General features: G+C 38.5%; 3 protein-coding genes across 6 annotated transcripts; 2 read left to right on the forward strand and 1 right to left on the reverse strand.

Annotated features, from left to right (window-relative positions):
- Positions 1-1,844: 1,844 nt before the first annotated feature.
- Positions 1,845-3,628, reverse strand: LOC111789045 (protein NUCLEAR FUSION DEFECTIVE 4). The gene has a single exon (XM_023669668.1). The coding sequence runs from the start codon at positions 3,408-3,410 to the stop codon at positions 1,890-1,892; it is 1,521 nt and encodes a 506-aa protein (XP_023525436.1). The 5' UTR covers positions 3,411-3,628; the 3' UTR covers positions 1,845-1,889.
- A 2,255-nt stretch (positions 3,629-5,883) lies between these two features.
- LOC111785923 (RNA-directed DNA methylation 4) lies at positions 5,884-9,847 on the forward strand. Of its 3 annotated transcripts, none has more exons than XR_002813726.1 (11): positions 5,884-6,102; positions 6,300-6,380; positions 6,815-6,903; positions 6,983-7,057; positions 7,144-7,188; positions 7,382-7,533; positions 7,631-7,752; positions 8,021-8,108; positions 8,204-8,274; positions 8,355-8,700; positions 9,566-9,847. XR_002813726.1 is itself a non-coding variant. In XM_023666301.1 (10 exons), the coding sequence occupies exons 1-10, from the start codon at positions 5,994-5,996 to the stop codon at positions 8,627-8,629; spliced, it is 1,107 nt and encodes a 368-aa protein (XP_023522069.1). In that variant the 5' UTR covers positions 5,885-5,993; the 3' UTR covers positions 8,630-8,954. The 3 variants fall into 3 exon arrangements, 1 of the variants encoding a protein (XP_023522069.1); XR_002813725.1 differs by having other exon boundaries at positions 9,560-9,826; XM_023666301.1 differs by lacking the exon at positions 9,566-9,847 and having other exon boundaries at positions 5,885-6,102; positions 8,355-8,954.
- A 572-nt stretch (positions 9,848-10,419) lies between these two features.
- LOC111787677 (protein LURP-one-related 7) lies at positions 10,420-13,102 on the forward strand. 2 transcript variants are annotated; one of them, XM_023667697.1, is made up of 4 exons: positions 10,420-10,680; positions 10,795-10,860; positions 11,537-11,746; positions 12,691-13,102. In XM_023667697.1, the coding sequence occupies exons 1-4, from the start codon at positions 10,522-10,524 to the stop codon at positions 12,820-12,822; spliced, it is 567 nt and encodes a 188-aa protein (XP_023523465.1). In that variant the 5' UTR covers positions 10,420-10,521; the 3' UTR covers positions 12,823-13,102. The 2 variants fall into 2 exon arrangements, with proteins under 2 accessions (XP_023523465.1, XP_023523464.1); XM_023667696.1 differs by lacking the exon at positions 10,795-10,860 and having other exon boundaries at positions 10,421-10,749.
- The last annotated feature ends 1,409 nt before the right edge of the window (positions 13,103-14,511 follow it).

The raw sequence follows: 14,511 nt of genomic DNA on the forward strand, positions 1-14,511 counted from the left end.
AAGGGGGGTAGACACGAGGCGGTGTGCCAGTAAGGACATTGAGCCCTGAAGGGGTGCAGATTTGGTGGCGGTCCCACATTGATTAGAGAAAGGAAAGAGTGTCAGCGAGGACATTAGGCCCCGAAGGGGGGTGGATTTGGTGGTGGTCCCACATCGATTGGAGGAAGAAAAGAGTGCCAGCGAGGACGTTGGGCCCCGAAGGTGATGGATTATGATGTCCCACATTGGTTGGGGAGGATAACAAAACACCATTTATAAGGGTGTGGAAACCTTCCTCTGGCAGATGCGAGGACAATATCTGGTAATCGTGGATCTGGGTCGTTACAAGGAGTTTCAAGAAGCAGTTTAAAGTTGTATAAATGATACGTACCTTATAACCCTCGAACATGTCATATTTGTATATGTTATGTTATGTAACGGTTTATGTTATGTTACAATATGAATGTTATATGATGCATAAACCACCATATGTCACGGCACGTATATTATGTTAGTATGTTCACATTATGCCTATGAGACATTGATAAGCCATGTATGTTAGCCACGAAAGATGTGATAGTATATGTATGCACGTTTCATAGGAACACTATGACATAAAAGGATATGAAGCTATGATTTGCATCATAAGTTTATACAATGATTTGAAACTATGAGGTCTTATGCATGTTGTATGTGACGTGCATCAGGATACTTTCTCGTTATGATTAAAACGGAGGCGTACACCATGATATTATGCACGGTCTTTTCACTCTGTGGTTTCTAGTAGCATGACCGTGTGTTAGCTTGTAGTCAAACCCAAGGGTATATACGAGCCCGCCCACTAGATCCATATGCATGTGTGTGGTCCGTATACAGAGAAGTACTACAGGTCCGACCATGATTGTCTATGATTGCATTTTCCAATCTCAATACTAAAACTACTTACTGAGTATTTTAAATACTCAGCTACATGCTACTTCTTTTTCAGGTAAATGTAAGATACCTACTACGCATGACAGCAACGTTAAATTTCGTTATATTCTTTCGTCATTCATTTAATTGCAATTAAATGAGTACCAACCGCATCTATTATTTAAATCAAGTAAGTTGAATCATTAATTTTTTTTTTTTTAACTCAACTTAGTAATCTCTCACATGGGTTCAATTAAATCACTTTTCTTTCTCCCTCTACTAAATTCATTACATATCCACACGAGACTCGAGAAGCATGTCCTATTTCAATTCGGATTTCTGCGAAAGTTTTCATTCATTTTTAAAAAAATATACCAGTCTGTGTAGTATTAGGTCGTTTGTCAGGGAGAGGTTGACCAAGCCAATAATGTTTGGCTGGTCTTTCTAGATGATCAGCCACACTGGAACTGAGACACGACTCAGACTCCCACAGGAGCAACAGTGGAGAATCTTGGACAATGGTCAAAAACCCAATTCAACAATCTCGCGTGAGTGAAGAAGAGGAATGCTGCTTGTAAAGCTCTTTCGTCGAGTGCACGATCATGACAGGACTCGAGGAAGAAGCCCTAGCTAACTTCGTGCCATCAGCCACAGTAAGACAGTGAGTTAACAAAATAACTGGACGTAAAGGGCACATAGATGGTGAATCGGGTTGAAAGTGAATATCACCAAAAACTAGTGAAATGCTATCGAAACCCATTCAGTTGAGTGCGGTAGAGAATAGTAGAATGTCGTGAGGTGATTTTTCACTCGAGTCAAGACAGGTTAAATGGGTTAAATGGAACGTGGGTAAAACTTAAAAATTTGACCTCTTAGCTTAAAAAAACATACATTTTAATCCGATAAACTATGCTCGGAGTTTGCCAACTTCAATCAATTAATTTTTTTCCAAACAATTCTATAAAATAATTCCTAATTTCTTGCAATATCCTACTCATCTATGAAACTATTGATAGTGGCAAAACGTGCAATGGCGGAGCGTCTTCAACCATCCGCCGCTTCGTAGAGTAAAAGCTTCTGGTCCGAGCGAACAGAACCAGCGCCAGCAAAGTTCCGACCAGACACAGGCAGCCCCAAATGAAGAAAACGGCTCTGTAGCACTCAACTCCGATGCATTTTCCGGTGCCAGCCGGCACTTGCATCCGGTAAAGAAACCCGGCGAGAGACCCAAAAAGAAACGAGCCAAGAGGAATATTGGCAACCACCAGGTTATGATTTATAGAGAAATTATCAGCACCAAATAACTCTGTTGTTACCGACACAGCAATCGACGTAATGGCGCCCGTACACCCTGCAATTATGGCCGTGCTTGTACACAAGCTCATGTCCGTCGGCCATAAAAGAAGGAAGAAGCCGCCGCACATCGCTCCCAACAGCGCCACCATCCATCCTGGCTTAGACTTCATCAATTTCCCTGGGAAGAAATGGTCGAGAAGCGACGGTGTCAGGCGGCCGAAGAAGCCGAACGATGCAGACAGAGACACCAACGATGAAACGCCGGAGCTCCGGCGAGACTCTGCTATCTGTCCCAAATTGTTTAAGAACACCAACCCAAGTGTTGCTCCGAAGAAATAAACCCCAAAATGTAACCAAAAGTTCATTCTTTTCAACATCTCTTTCGCTCCGATCTCCTCCATTGCCGTCTCAACGGCGTCTCTCTGTTTCTCCGGTTGCTCTGTTTTTCGTTTTACATTTTCCGCTACTGCAACAGCCAACGGCAGGAGGAGAAACACCAAAATCCCGACCAAACCAGTCAATGGCGACAGCTTTGTCGAAATCGATCCCAAGCTCGTAAAAACAGCAAAAAATCCAGTAGCTATGGTTATCATAAAGATAAAAAAAACCCCAATTTCCAAACCTCCCTGTTCTTCCATGACATGAACTCTAACAAACGGCGACACCAAAACACAAACACCCAATGGCAAAACAGAGTTCAAGAGAAGAAATGTTTCTGTTCTATTGGACGACCGTTTAGAAAACATTGATTCGACAATGTCTGTATAGATCTTAGCGCTTAATCCTTGGTAACTAGTTGATATCCCGACAGCAACATGGCGATGAGCTTTAAAGTTTCTAATGGCGACAATGTAACAGACAGTATTGATCCAACAAATGCTGTTTCCGGAAAGAACAGTGAGCAAGAAGATGACCCAATAAGAGGGGTCGTGTAATTTGTTGATAATGAAGAGATATTGGACGCCATAGCCGACAAGACCAAGAGAAGAACCAATCACGAGAACCAACCAAAGGGGTAAAGAATTAGCAGCAAAGCCAGAGACGAACCCGAAAAGCTTGCCGGCGTCGGAGGCAAATGCGAGATTATTGAGCTGCAGCTGCGACATGGAGAGCTGATGCTTGAACTGAGATGAGTACGAGGGGAAATTGAAACTGGTTCCGTTGATGGATTGAAGCCATATGATTCCGACAAGACTCAGCCATTGAAGAGCTCTGGAAGACATGGAACAGAGTTGAACAGAGCAATGATTGTTCTGCAATTTCTTCCCGGAGACAGGAAACAGGGGCGGCGCTCGTTTAGGCTATGTATCCCTCTTTGTTTGAGACGAACATGGAATTCGAATATTCAATAAGAACTGTTCTTGAGATTTATGGAAATTTTATTGAATTTTATTTGCAGAAAAGGTATGTTTTATTTTGTAATTATGGTGGAAAAACATGTTATAAGACAGTAAATAGCTTTTTTTTTTTTTTTTTTTTTTTTTTTTTTAAATAAGATTTAGCCTGTTTTGGAATTTGTTCAGTGAAAAATAATTACTGAGGTAAAACTATTTACCACTTTCACCTTCTACTTTACTATTTATGTTGAATTTAGTTTATTTACTTTTTTTAGTATTTAAATTTAAATTATATAAAGTTTTAATTTTAGTTCAATAACTTGTTGCGGTTGTCCAGATGTTTGTAGGACGAGTGAAGATAGTGATGCCTCTTGTCACGGTTGTACTTTGTGCGGCGTTGTGATTCTGACACGATCATGACAAGGCTGAGAGGGAAACTGAAGTTTTATTGTATGTTCTTTTTTTTACATCTTTGCAGCTTTGTCGAATCTTAAGCGAGGTTCTCCTTAGCCGACCAAACACAACTCGTGCGAAAACTAAGTTTGTTCGACCATACATGTGTGTTCACTTGTTGCAATTCTAGCCGACTTGTCTTTATCCTAGATTAAGTTTTAAGACTCGACCTTGTTTCTATTCCAAGCCAAAGTTATTCAAGTGTAACGTTGCATCTCAACTCGTTGTTTTGATTCTCGACAACGTAGTCTACGCTTCGTGATGCTATCCCAAGTCTTGAGATGTTATCGGCCTTTCTGCTCGCTCGGATATGCTTATTGAGATTAATCCATGAGTCAACTTTAAAATCGCTAAGCCTCGGACATCCATTCATCTTAATATTATCGAGACGTGAACTCTTTCATGTCCATGCCAAGTCATTTATGCATCACTACCGAAGAACGACCCTATATACTGACCTTCGACTCAAGAGATGAAGGGTAATATTGACATACTCATGTCATCCGACACTATTCTTAAAGCCTTATTTCCATAGGAAGACGTACAAGATACTAGTATTGCCATGATGCACGTGTGTGCCCTAGAGTAACTCACTTAGGTCACATCTAATATCATGTCTCCCCTATAGTACATCTTGAAACATTTTAGGTATCGCAAAAGTAGACAGAATTTTAGTAAACAATCATATGATATCGTGGTGTGATGTTCCACATTGGTTGGGGAGGAGAACAAACCACAATTTATAAGGGTGTGGAACCTTTCTCTAGCAAACGCGTTTTAAAACCTTGAGGATAATATTTGTTAGCGGTGGATCTGGGTTGTTACAAGTGGTATCAGAGCCGGACACCGGACGATGAGCCAACCTCCTCGTTGTTTCCCGAAGGGGGGTAGATACGAGGCGGTGTGCCAATAAGGACATTGGGCCCCAAAGGGGGGTGGATTTGGGGGCGGTCCCACATCGATTGGAGGAAGGAAAGAGTGCCAGCAAAGACGTTGGGCAGCCCCGAAGGGGGGTGGATTGTGATGTCCCACATTAGTTGGGGGAGGAGAACAAACCACCATTTATAAGGGTGTGAAAACCTTCCCCTAGCAGACGCGTTTTAAAGCCTTGAGGGGAAGCCCGAAAGGGAAAGCCCAAAGAGGACAATATCTGCTAGCAGTGGATCTGGGTCGTTACACGTGGTGTATCTGTATGTTGTCCTATCGACGCCAAATTTGGTGGGCTTTCATATTTTATATAGAAGAACTTAACTCCAGAGTTGCTCACTAAAACTCATGCAGAAACTCTAACTTTTGAGGTTATGGTTCAGGGCCATACTCGATTCTCTTTGAGCTAGTCTCTAGCATTCACGACAACCTGTTGTCTCTAATTTTGTTTATGTCTTAGCTCTGCTTTTATGCACACTCTTCTTGATGTGTTAAATGTTACACCGTCTTTCTCGATCGCATTATGACACTTGTTTATCTCGACTCTCATGTGGCCAGATGGGCGCCACTCGCGTGTCGCCTCCTTGTTTATCTGCATGTGAAGGTCATAACCTATTATCTTCTAATACGATTGTGACACCCTCCCCCATTTTAATCTTCATCTTAAGAAATTTCTTATTAAGAACGAGAAACAAAAATGAGATTAAAAGTTTAATCTTTATTAATGTTCACACCATCTAAAAAGAATACAAGCTACCAACTAAATTATAAAAATAAAATAAAATATACTATTAACTAAATTTTGAAAATAAGATAAATTAAAGGAAATAATCTAACCCGCTGTATAAAATATATTTCATAAACTAAATTAATATTTTAAATCAAATAGTTAGTTCTAAAAATAAATAAATAAATAAATAAATATATATATATATATATATTTTAAAGATAAAATTTTTAAACCCAAAAAAATTAATATTTCATATTTAAAAGCGCAACCCTCTGTTGTTAGGGAACACAAGAAGTTCGTAGTTGTTCTCCGGCTCGCATGTTCTAGAGCGTCGATCGTATTCTCCGATCGCTTAGCATATGGCCAGCATCGGCGAGAGTTCTTCTTCTGCTCCCAAATTCGCGGACGAAAAGCCAGTCTTAGTTAGGGTTAAGCGCAAAGCTTCCCAGTCTCGACTCGATGCGTTATGTGAGTTCTCTTCGGACGCTCTTTTTCATTCACTTCATCAAGGCCTTCATCTTGCTGATTTGAGTTGATGAATCGCCTTTACATTTCTGTAATTTTTGGATATTAGCCGTCTCTTTTGATTTCTAACTATTCACGTATCAAGTGGAGTTTGAATTGTTCGTTTTCGAGTTGACGTTCGGATAATTTGTATGTTGCAGGGCTGGAAATCAATGAGAGGCCACTGAAACGACCTCTTTTGGATTTTGATAATTTGTCTATTTCTGAAACGTTCCAGAAAGGTCTGATAATTTCTGAACCTATAATTGCGTTCTTTTCTTTTCACCAATCAGTCTATAATCTACATAGGTGAAAAGAGGAAACAGCAGTCAGTAGCTATCTATGATTCTTCCACAAGAATATACAGTAACTGCTCCTGATTATACCCTGGTGTTTGCATGGCTAGTGATTTAAAAAAATACAAACATGGATTTCTTGTCCCTTCATAAGAAAATTAATTGGATGGATTTCATTGTGGTTATTGTTTCTTCTTTTTCTGTGAGGGAGGGGTGAATGGATTTATTTACTTTACTGTTCTTGCCAATTGATTAAATGTAAATTTTGATAGTTCGATCAAAATTGTACTGGATTTCTCAGTTGCATGGGTCAATGAAGTATATTTAAATATGGCTGTGTATAACTCCGTCCCTGATGGAATAGCTTTCTCTTGCATCAGAGGAACTTAAAACTAAGAAGATTTTTGTACAGCATGTGGAGACACTGAGAAGCTCTGAGGCCTCAGTTGACATTATTCAGTCGTTCGTGGTTAGTATTGTGGTCAGTTATTAATCTCCTTCTTGGACATTTTAACTAGCATCTTCATCCCCTGCTGTTTTCCCTTTAGGCACCTGATGCTGCTGGCAACATTGAAAATAACCTAAAGAATGAGGAGCGCAGAAGAAATTTTAAGAGAGAGAGTGTATGCTGTCCTGTCTGTTGTTTGTTTGGTTCTTAGTTGTGCGGTACTTGTTGAATAATTTTCTCACTTTATCTAGTGTTCTGCAGCCAAGACAAGAACAGCTGTTGGTTAAAACTAGACAAGAACAAGAGGTCTGGTCTATGATGACTTTTCTTTATTGCTTTTTTTTTTAAATAGATATAATCAATGTTCTACCTGAAGAATTTGTCAGATTAGATTATAGATGGCATTCTCTAGTCGGACCAAGTTTTGTTCATATGTTGAACTGGTTATATTATGTTGGTAACATGGGTTCTTTGTGCTACTGCTTTCTCCTTTTACTAGGTTTTGGCAAAAAAAGCTAGATTTGAGCAAATATGGAGAAGTAGGAAAGGGATTAAAGATCCCAAAGACGACCAATTACATGATGCATATCATATTTATGATATTGTTCGTCTTGATACAAATGAAACATCAAGTGAAGCACCAAAGGCGGAGTTAGTTCTTTAGTTCTGTCATTATGATATTGTTTGGTCATGATATTCTATAAGATCCTCATTTATGTGGCCAAATTTTCTTTCGGTATTAATGCAGGTGTATGACTCTGGAGGATCAAAGTATGTTATCAAGTTATCTGCCTTTACTAAGAGAGTTTATTCCAAGTGCTGCTGAAGAGATTGAGTCAGATATAAATGCAAACACGTTGAAACAAGATTGTAAGTTTCATTTAATCCAGCAGTCACTTGAGGTGTTTTGTCTTACAACTGTAGTGGTAAATAATGCAACTGAAGTCCTAGGCAATTCGAAACAGATTTGCGTTGGATGAGGAGAATAGTTAACCTCCATTTTCCATTTGTTTTCCAGTTCCTGCCTTGCCTGAGTTTCCTTCCTAGCTCACCCTTTTGTTATATTATTTGTATGTTCATAGGGCTGTCGTTGCTGTAATTTCTTATTGCTATGTCTGTGTTTTCACTTGTTCTACAGTGCCCGTAGATGATTATGTATATGACTACTATACTGTGAAGAATAATGTTCCGATTGCCGATGACGATGCCTCTAATCCATTTCCTTTGTGCGTTATTCTCTCGCTCTCTCTCTGTTTTCCCTCTCTTCTCTGGGTTATACTTTATTTTATTTTTTTGGAAATCATTTCACATATTTTTTCAGGATACAAGTCGACGACTTGGATCTATATGATGGGCCTGATGACTCGGAATATGAAAGTGATGATTCAAATGGTAAGTAGGTTTTTCCCTCTAGTTTAGAAACCTAACTTATAACTAATGTCTGTTGTTTCTAATATCTTTTTTGGTTTCAGCTGAAAACAATCCACACTTCGATTACCCGGATGAGGCGTCTGAAGAAGAAGAGTTGGAAAGTGAATCTACAAATGAAGAATCAGAAGAAGATGACGAGGACAAGCAGTCCTCAGAAGCTAATGATCTAGAAGAGGACGACCTGTCAGAGAATGGAGTTCAATTAGACGAGGATGAAATATATGGTGATTTTGATGAAGACGATGGCGATAGTTTTGATTACGATAGTAATGGTGGTCACGAAGAGGGTGAAGATTGGAGATGGTCCTACCGTTGAGTTTTTGGTATTATAGGACAGCTTTTTCGTCTTTGGGAGAGGGATGTTTGTTCTAGCTTGTCCTAAATCAGGTATTACCATTTTCCTTAAGTGAGTTGCTTAATAGGCAGAGGAATGTGTTTGTAATGACTAGGGATGTTCCTTTGGAGATTTAGAGGTCAAAATACACTTTGCTTTGCTACTTCAATAGAAGTTAAAAGCCCTGTAGGCCTCCTTTGGTAATATATTCACCGTTCTCTGTTTCTTGTTGAGAAACAGATGTGTCGGGTTCTTGTTTCTAAAACGTTTCCAAAATAGACCAAAATCTGAGAAACTTTCTTTGTTATGTTCCTTCCCAACCTTCCTATTTTCAGCAGATTTCTTCTCTCTCACACTCACCAAGCCCTTCGGTGATCTCTCTGGTGAGATCCCACATCGGTTGGGGAGGAGAACGAAGCATTCTTTATAAGGGTGTGGAAACCTCTCTCTAGAGGGGAAGCCCGAAAGAGGACAATATCTGCTAGCGGTGAGCTTGAGTTGTTACAAGTGGTATTAGAGCTAGACATCAGACGATGTGCGAGCAAGGAGGCTAAGCCTCAAAGGGGGTGGACTCGAGCCGGTGTGCCAATAAGGACACTGGGTCTCGAAAGGGGTGGATTGGGGGGGTTCACATCGATTGGAGAAGGGAACAAATCCAGCGGAGACGCTAGCTTCGAAGGGGGTGGATTTTTAGATCTCACATCGGTTGGGGAGGAGAACGAAACATTTTTGTAAGGGAGTGTGGAAACCTCTCCCGTCGGTGACTTGGGTTGTTACATCTCTTCTGTTGATCTTGAGACGGGGCCTAGATTTTGTTTGTGGTTAGTGTAAGTAAGAAGAACAAGTGTGTTTTTTAGCATAATTATCATCCAATTATGTTATTTTGGTACCTGAAAGAACAAGTTTTCCAAGTGGCAGGCGGGCAATGAAGCAAGCATTCGGATTATTTGATATCTGAGTGCCACCAACATTCAATCAGTTGGGGGTTCATAAGGAGCTACACAATTTGATTGATTGGTGGGCACTGGCAATATAAGTCGTAGATTATTACATTCTTGGAAGTCCTTCATCTCTTTAGTTAGGTCTTGTGTAATTTATATAATCAATGAATGAAATTTCATTCAAATTCTTCTACGGTCGACAGCTCGATTACGCGTACAGTAACATGTCGTTCTCAGAGAACATATGTCCACGCATTTTCTATCAAATTTCTGCTCCACTCTGCCTCACCTTATATATACATGAGAATTGTTCACCAAATTGTAGGGTAGGCCTTTGGATGAGGGCTTCCAAAAACATCGTAAGCTAAACTCGTGCTGACAAATAACCAACCTGCAATGAATAGAGATGCTATGAATGATCCAATATCAAATATGGGTGATGATATCAGCAAAAGAACGTTCTCCTGTGGTTTCAGACATGCAAAAGAACGTTCTCCGGTAGTTTTGGACATGCCGAGCTTCACATATTTTTATACAGTCAAAAGGGGATTGATTCCCTGTCTCCACTTCCGACACGGTCAACTCCGCCTCACCCTATAATTTTATATATATATATATATATATATATGATTATATTGGGAATTGAAAATTATGTATGGAAAAGTTGTTTGGAACAAATATTTTTATATTAAAAATTATATATATATATATATATTTATTTATTGGGAATTGAAAATTATGTATGGAAAAGTTGTTTGGAACAAATATTTTTATATTAAAAATAAGAAAAAATTGACAGCTGAAATAATATATTCTGCGTTTTTCCTTCCTTCCATTAAGAAAAGTAAACTTTATTCCGACATTCTTTATTTTCCTCTTCTCTTAATTTTCTTCCAAAATTTTCATTTCATTTTCTTGCAAATCTAATTGATTATGGCTAATTCTTCAGATCCCGCCATCTGCGCCGCACCTCTCCCCATTCCCGTCGATTTGTTCCTATCCAAAAAACATCCCGACCACGTAACTACTTCCTCCGGCAATATCATTTTTCGACTCAGTCGTCAATCTTTGAAATCGTCGTCAATTGACAAGATTGTGCTGCACGACGCCGCCGCCGCCGCCGCCGCCGCCGGTCCTCTCATTTCCATTCATCGCGTTAACGTGAGTAATTCAGTCTACTTTTATCCTAACTTTCACTGNGACAAGATTGTGCTGCACGACGCCGCCGCCGCCGCCGCCGCCGGTCCTCTCATTTCCATTCATCGCGTTAACGTGAGTAATTCAGTCTACTTTTATCCTAACTTTCACTGCTATTGCTGTGTTTAGTATACTGCTGTGATTCACAAGTTCCTAATCATGTGAAGAGTTGGAAGCTTCCAATTCTAGGAAGCTCTGTATTATCGGTTAATTTTGTCTCGATCGTATGAATAAACAATTAGACAAGATTCAGCATGACAACAACATTTTTCCTTTTTTTTACTCTGCCTTCAGGAATTAGATCCATTAAATTAATACGAAAAAATTGGGAGAAGTTTTGCTAGTGTATAGGTTCTAGTGTTCTNGATCCATTAAATTAATACGAAAAAATTGGGAGAAGTTTTGCTACTGTATTACTTACGTGGTTCCAGTGTTCCTGTTCGTAGCTGTTNAGTGTTCTTGTTCGTAGCTGTTACTGTTACAGAATGCTTTAGAATTTTAGGTCATTCAGTTTGTCTATCGATCCTTTCTTGTACGGTTTTTTACTGTTATGTTCCTTATTCTTGTTTAAGATTTTAGGATTGTGATCGCTGGGACTTGCTAATAATTACTTTGCATTTGGTCATTATCATTCCATATGAACTCGTGAAATAGTTGCAAGATAGTATTCTGCTAGAGTTGTTAAAGCGCAGGAAGGCTTCCTTTTTGCTGTTTTTCTGAAATAATGTGAACAAGTTTGCGTTGGTCACAGAAAGAATCTTGGCAAGGCTTCAAGGGGGATATTGGCGAGCAGGACTTGCTCTTCAAAGTGGAAAGAACACTCAACAAACTTAGAAGAACTGAATTCAAAGTCTTCCTTGTGGGTGAAAATTCAGACGACTCAAATGCTAGCTTGGAGATGAAAGGCTTTCCTTTCCAGAGATCCTGTACTATATATAAAGGCAACACTATAGTGGCTCAGGTACTGTATAGCAATAAACATAAGGAAGAATGTTCTTATAAGGCTGTTCATTTCATCCCTAAGCATGTTGCTAACTTGATGCTTGCTAATTGCTATAGCCTAGTTACTATAACATTCAAAGAGTTATAATTGATTAGATCATTTTTAATTTTAGTTTCATTTTCAACTTAAACACCAATGCCCATCATTTAGATTGCCCATCAGAAGCTCATAATTGTTCTTATAAGGAAGAATGTTCTTATAAGGCTGTTCATTTCATCCCTAAGCATGTTGCTAACTTGATGCTTGCTAATTGCTATAGCCTAGTTACTATAACATTCAAAGAGTTATAATTGATTAGATCATTTTTAATTTTAGTTTCATTTTCAACTTAAACACCAATGCCCATCATTTAGATTGCCCATCAGAAGCTCATAATTGTTCTTATAAGGAAGAATGTTCTTATAAGGCTGTTCATTTCATCCCTAAGCATGTTGCTAACTTGATGCTTGCTAATTGCTATAGCCTAGTTACTATTAACATTCAAAGAGTTATAATTGATTAGATCATTTTTAATTTTGGTTTCATATTCAACTAAACACCAATGCCCATCAGAAGCTCATAATTGTTTTGTTACTTAATCACCAATGCCATTCAAATTAGATTGAGCATTCAACAAAGATACCAACACTTTCAAAATAGTGTGCAACTTATGCAAGGTGAAAGCCTTATGGATGGTGAAATCTGTAAATAAATCATCAATACCTCTCCTCTGAGTCTATGTTAGTGTCTTTCATTTGACACATCTTAGAAAGCTATGGTTCATTGGCAAAAAGGGGGGAAATTCTTGTGAAATAAACTGAATTCTTATTGCATTGACATTGCATTCCTTCGTGCATAAACTCCAAAGGGTCATTTGCATTGGTAACTAAAGAGTTGTGGTGATTATTGCTTTTTTGATGCAGACAAGCCTGATGCACAAGCTTCACCAAATTTGCGTCAGAAGAGGAAGATTTCGACTAACCATTTTTCCTGGCACTGTAGATCCATCCTTGATCGTGGCTTTGATTGTAATATTCTTTGATGGACGAATATAACAGAACTGAGCCATAATTCAGAAGATGCTCATCTTTATGATGTTTGAAAAGGAAGATTGAATGCAAGAAGAAAAGAACCAAAATCTTGCCAACTAAAAAGGCAGCTCCAGAATAAAGATGCAAAAACAAATATCAGGCAAGATTTTATTGATGAATTAAAGAGTTGCTATGTTTGTAAATGCTTTTTCTCAATAGGGAATTTGTAAACAAGATTAAAGATTTGCATGTGGATCTTTTTTTTTTATGATATAAATATCTTAGATTTCTTTTTTTATTGGAACTCAACTTCTCCTCATGGACTAGCTTTATGGTAAAGAACACTTGCACATTTTTTTAATGGTCTGACCCGGTTGCCTATAATGGACTTCGAATCACAATGAGTTCTAAATGAATTTGTTTGTGTCAACTAAAATGATTGAATTTCATAGGATTTCTTCGACTTTTAAGAATGTGTATTTGGAACGAAAAAATTCAATGATATTTGTTATGGTTTGAGTGAGTACTAACTCCATAGGCATGATTCACTAAATGAGGGGAATGCCACAATGCCTCAATCATTAGCTCATTGAGTTGAAATAATGATTGGACCATACAAACCAGAGTTCAATCTCTCGGAAAGATCTACTTGTTTGTCTCATCACAAAGCATATACATTCATACCAGAAAAGCAATATAAGCCTGAGATCCACTCTTCATAAAGGTAGGTGAAATCGTACATCTGTTTTGTGTTACGATCATGCTGGTCCAAAACGTGTTACATGTGACCGTGTGTTAGATGTTCCAATCATACTTATTCAGGACGTGTTGTCCATGGCCGCATCCCGGTTCCAAACATTTTTTACTTGCTTTCATAGTTTAGGTCTTTACTATTACTATCATGTCAATACGAGGTGTATGACTCTTCACCCAAATCGTGTTTGCACTTGTCAATGTTAAAATGCCCCAAAAAGATGTGATTAGTTGCCAACTATTTCTACTCGGTTATACGCTATCAAAGTGTGGTGGTAGCTTATTCACTTTTGGCTTATAACATCGATATCTTTCAAATTGTTTTTCAACGCATTTCCTTGCTCACGTTTTCTAAAATACTTCTCTCAAACGTGACCAGAGACTCGATCTTATGTCAAAATTGTCCGTAAAGTCCGACTTCCATACAACTAACTTCTTCACCAAGTTAAAACAAATGTCATACAATGGTTGTCTCATTGCCTCAATAGTGCAATTGTGACACTTAGTTGTCCACTTCTCCGACCTTATCATTGACTTAAACATCAGAGTACGTTAGACACGACATCATATGATGCTCAAATTATCCTCTTGCAGGTTGCTTCAAATCGTCGTCGTTCGGCATTGCCCAAGGACAGTAGACCGAGATCCAACACGGGCAATAGTCATTTAAAATTATTATTATTATTATTATTATTATTTGTGTTCAAATAAGGAAATAAAATATTAGAAAAGGCAAGGGAAAAGTGAGAATTAAACCTTTGGCGTTAATTATAAATATCTTAGATTTCTTTTTTTATTGGAACTCAACTTATGGTAAAGAACACTTGCACATTTTTTTTAATGGTCTGTCCCGGTTGCCTATAATTTTGAGAGACTTCGAATCACAATGAGTTCTAAATGAATTTATTTGTGTCGACTAAAATGATTGAATTTCATAGGATTTCTTCTACTTTTAAGAAT

The sequence above is a fragment of the Cucurbita pepo genome, chromosome LG02, assembly GCF_002806865.2.
Source record: "Cucurbita pepo subsp. pepo cultivar mu-cu-16 chromosome LG02, ASM280686v2, whole genome shotgun sequence".
NCBI lineage: Eukaryota > Viridiplantae > Streptophyta > Magnoliopsida > Cucurbitales > Cucurbitaceae > Cucurbita > Cucurbita pepo.